A 3,975-nucleotide genomic window follows, 5' to 3' on the forward strand; every position below is an offset into this window, starting at 1 on the left:
GACACGTAGTTGACACTTTGCTGGTGTTAAAATGAACACTTTGGGTGTTAAATTAACAAAAAAATGGGTGTTAAAATTTAACACTTTCATAAATGTTATTTTAACACCAGCGAGTGTGGACACGTAGTTGACACTTTGCTGGTGTTAAAATGAACACTTTGGGTGTTAAATTAACACTGGCATTTTTGCTGTGCATGTTTGGTATCTACAGAAACGTCAGAATCTTGGTTAGAAGCTGGAAAAAACATTTCTGTGCACACTCAAGACAGTTAAAATTACAAGCAGTTACAGAAACAACTATGAAAATGAAAATAAAATTGGTTTGGCAAGTCAGAGATGTCAAAATAATATTTGTGTTAAATAGGAGGCATAACTTGTTCTTTTTGTTTTTGATATCGTTTATCACTACTTTTATAGGGTTCTGTATGTTGTATTCATGATTAAATACAGCAAAATAAACTAATTCAAAGGTAACATATCTTTGTAAAACTTGGTTTATTTACATAACTTAATTGCTGGATGTTTGGCCCCTGAGCTGTTGACCTGCAGTAACTGTGGCCCTCAGAGCAGTTTAGTTGAATAGTCCTGGCCTAAACCAAATCAAGACTTTGAGCCAATTAAGTGAAGATCTCCCCAGAACTTTCTGGGTCACCCCTCTGTATAACCTTCTACCACACCCAGATGTAAACAAAGCAGAATCAACCTACATGCAATTCCTTCTATGGTAAACGAGTTGTGTCCAGAGATGTAAAATTAGACACACAAACATGTTTATCACCCAAAGCTGTTTTTAACAAATGAGCTAAGGTTGAGCTCATTTTCCCATCCTTATAAGGATTTGCTGATTCGTTAAGTTAAAAACAACTCCTGACTGAAACACCATTCTGTTGTGATGACTTCATATACCTCAGTATCATTGCTGTTTGTTTGAAAGTTTTTAACACTGTGAAACCGTGTTTAAGTAACACCCTGACTTGGAACACTCCTGTCCTTCACAATAAAGGTATCTTTCAGGAGTTCCCCTGTTGGCGTGCTTTTATTTTGAAGCCTCAGAGCTCGTCTTTCATGCCGTATGGCTTGTCGACCTGTTTCATGTTGAAGTCACGGTGCAGCTCTGAGTTGGACTCATTTCCTGCAGACTGGTCTGGTTGTGGGTCAGATTTTCTCTGCATGTTTGATCTGGACCCTGCCTTCTGGGACTGGGAGACRTTTTCAAGCTTTACTTGACTCAGTTCTTTGTGAGTCGGTCTGACAGGAACGGGAGTTCTTGCTGAAATTACTGGAAATTACTGGGAAGTGGAGTAACAGGATATCAAACAAGTTTAGTTGCCTCTTGCCTCACAGTTATTGTTTTAAATGATACAATTTCTGAATGAAAACATTTGATGTTTTTTAGTGTGAATAAATTCTGGGTTTCAGATCTGCAAACCGTCGTGTCCTATTTATGCTGACGTTTAAACTGTCAGCTTCTTCAGAATGGTGATTGTATTAAAGATAATGAAACTGACTTCAGGTTAGATCTTCTAGATCAGAGATTCTTAACCTATGGGCCGCGGCCCACAGCGCCACCTTGAGGGCCTCAAAAGAACAGCAGTCTTTAACTTTGGGCCACAGAGGGCCGTGGGACCGCAGTGATTTTGAATAAGGTGCAATACACTTTCTCACCACTAGTAGCAGTAGTGCACCACTCAGATGTTTAACAACTTTTTAAAATGTAGAAGAAGAACCTTAGAAACCTGTTGAGAATGGAAACTTATTTTAAATTAAAAGTAGAAGCAAAAATGAAAGTAACCCATCAAAAAAGGCCAAAGTTTGTCACTAACATGAAGTACAGCTTCTGTTTTGACCATGCAAAAGTACTTTATCAAATTTAGATTTACAGTTTTTTGTATTTGAAACATTGAAACATTTATAATTTATTTATCTTATGCCCGCACTTTTATTTATTGAATTTTCTATTTTTGCTATTTATGTTAATATATATATATACTATATGTTTGTGCTGATAAGCCTGAGTGGTCTGTTGACTGACCGTTGTATTTGTTCAAATAATTGTTATGGGCAGGTTACAATATAAAAACTTGTCATAATCATGTCTTGTGATTATTTGACAGCAGTTTTACTTTTACAACTGTATTTGATAATGTTTTGAACTTTCAAAATATTGCGTGGTTAAAAAAAAGAAGCTGCTCTTTATATTATTGACAAACTTTGGTGTTTTTTGATGAGTTACTTTCATTATTGCTTCTACTTTTCATTTAAAATAGGTTTCCATTCTCATCAGGTTTCTAAGGTTCTTCTTCTACATATTAAAAAGTTGTTAAACATCTGAGTGGTGCACTACTGCTACTAGTGGTGAGAAAGTGTATTACACCTTATTTAAAATCAATGTGGTCCCACGGCCCTCTGNGTATTACATTTTGTTGGATGTTCAGAGGTTGTAACAAAGTAAATCTGTTAGCTGTTTAAAGCGACGCCTCAGGATATCCTGATAAAATCTACACAAACATTTGTAGCACTTTGTGCGTCAGCCACTTGGTATCTGTTTTTGTAAAGTTTCACAACTCAGTTAGTTGAGTTTAGTTTTTTTTTATCTTTATCTGTTCTGCAGCTTCTTGGTGTCTCACAGCAGAAAACACAAGATTTCAGTTTCCAAGAAGGTTTTTCAGCTATTTTCTGTGCTGAAAATCACAGAGTTTATTAAAAAAAACGAGGAGTATTTTTACCTCTGCTGACCATGTTTTTGTTTTTTGTGTTTCTGCAGGAAATGTAGTTCTGGAGAACCTCAGGGTGAAGGAAAACGCTCTGGTAAGTTCTGAACATCAAACATCATGATGTCTCTGAAACCACCTCTGGTCTGGTTTCTGGTCTCGTCTGGACCAGATCCACCTGGTCCCGTCTGCTTTTATGAAGACCCGCTGCAGAAAGGCGAAGGTGGAGGAAAAAAACCAACCATCGGTGTACATCTGTGGTGTGAAACGTGGTGTGAGAGATTCATTCAGCTGCTGTTTACACTGGATGAGGAGGATGATGATGATGATGATGATGATGAGGATGATGATGATGATGAGGATGATGATGATGATGATGATGATGATGATGATGATGATGAGGATGATGATGATGATGATGATGGTGTAAAAATTCGGGTCTTCTCACGCTCACTGATCACTTGGTAAATCTCCACAGTTCTGAACCCCAGCAGGTCACATGACTCGGTGACGGCTCAGAAACCACTTCCTGTCTGAGTGACGGTCCTTCAGAGCAGACGGGAACTCTGAGGGGCTGTGGCGCCCCCCTCAGGTCAGGTTTCAGTCCACGGCAGGACTCTGACTGTGTGTTTGTGTTTCAGGGCGAGTTTGATGTTCCCTTCAAAATAAAAGCGGGGCAGATCGGTGAGTACTGAGACTCGGTGTCTGTGATCGTCTTGTGTTTTATGGTTTGTTTTTATTTATTTACACTCAAGCTGGTGAACACAAACAAACAGAAAACACAGAAGGGCCACCCCCCCCCCCCATAAAAAAACAATTAATGCCAGAACAGCTGTTTAAAGATCTTTAAAGGTTTTTAAAAATCACAGTTTAAGTTGGTTGAGTTTTGGAGTTATCACACTCAGAATAGACGCTGTCAGCTCACATTTTTTTGCACTTTTCATACATTTTACACGTTAAAAAGTGGCCATTTTTATCTTCTTCCACCCAGTTTGATCTCAAATCACCCAGAATGTTTGTACCGCTCCAAAAAKGCAGGAATCACCATGAYGATCAGTGGCTCAGCTTAGAGCTGGATGATGTGGCCTAAAATCAATATCACCGTACGATAACTCTTACCACCCCCACCATACACAAGTACACAGTATAGTATAGTCATAACACTATAATACACTGTGTCCATGTTCTTAGTCGAAGTACACAGTTGTGTTTGTGCAGTGTGTAAAAAAAACAAACACACTGCAAAAAACAGTGTTTTTTTTTT

General features: G+C 38.3%; 1 protein-coding gene across 1 annotated transcript in view; it reads left to right on the forward strand.

The window, feature by feature from the left end:
- Positions 1 to 3,975, forward strand: part of vps13c (vacuolar protein sorting 13 homolog C) — a gene marked incomplete in the record, with an annotated part of 84,931 nt that overhangs the window by 4,443 nt on the left and 76,513 nt on the right. The window contains 2 exon segments of the mRNA XM_014028527.1: positions 2,765 to 2,808; positions 3,353 to 3,395. Of these exon segments, the coding sequence (XP_013883981.1) occupies positions 2,765 to 2,808; positions 3,353 to 3,395 (87 nt within the window).

This window comes from Austrofundulus limnaeus, unplaced genomic scaffold, assembly GCF_001266775.1.
Source record: "Austrofundulus limnaeus strain Quisiro unplaced genomic scaffold, Austrofundulus_limnaeus-1.0 Scaffold776, whole genome shotgun sequence".
NCBI classification, from domain to species: domain Eukaryota; kingdom Metazoa; phylum Chordata; class Actinopteri; order Cyprinodontiformes; family Rivulidae; genus Austrofundulus; species Austrofundulus limnaeus.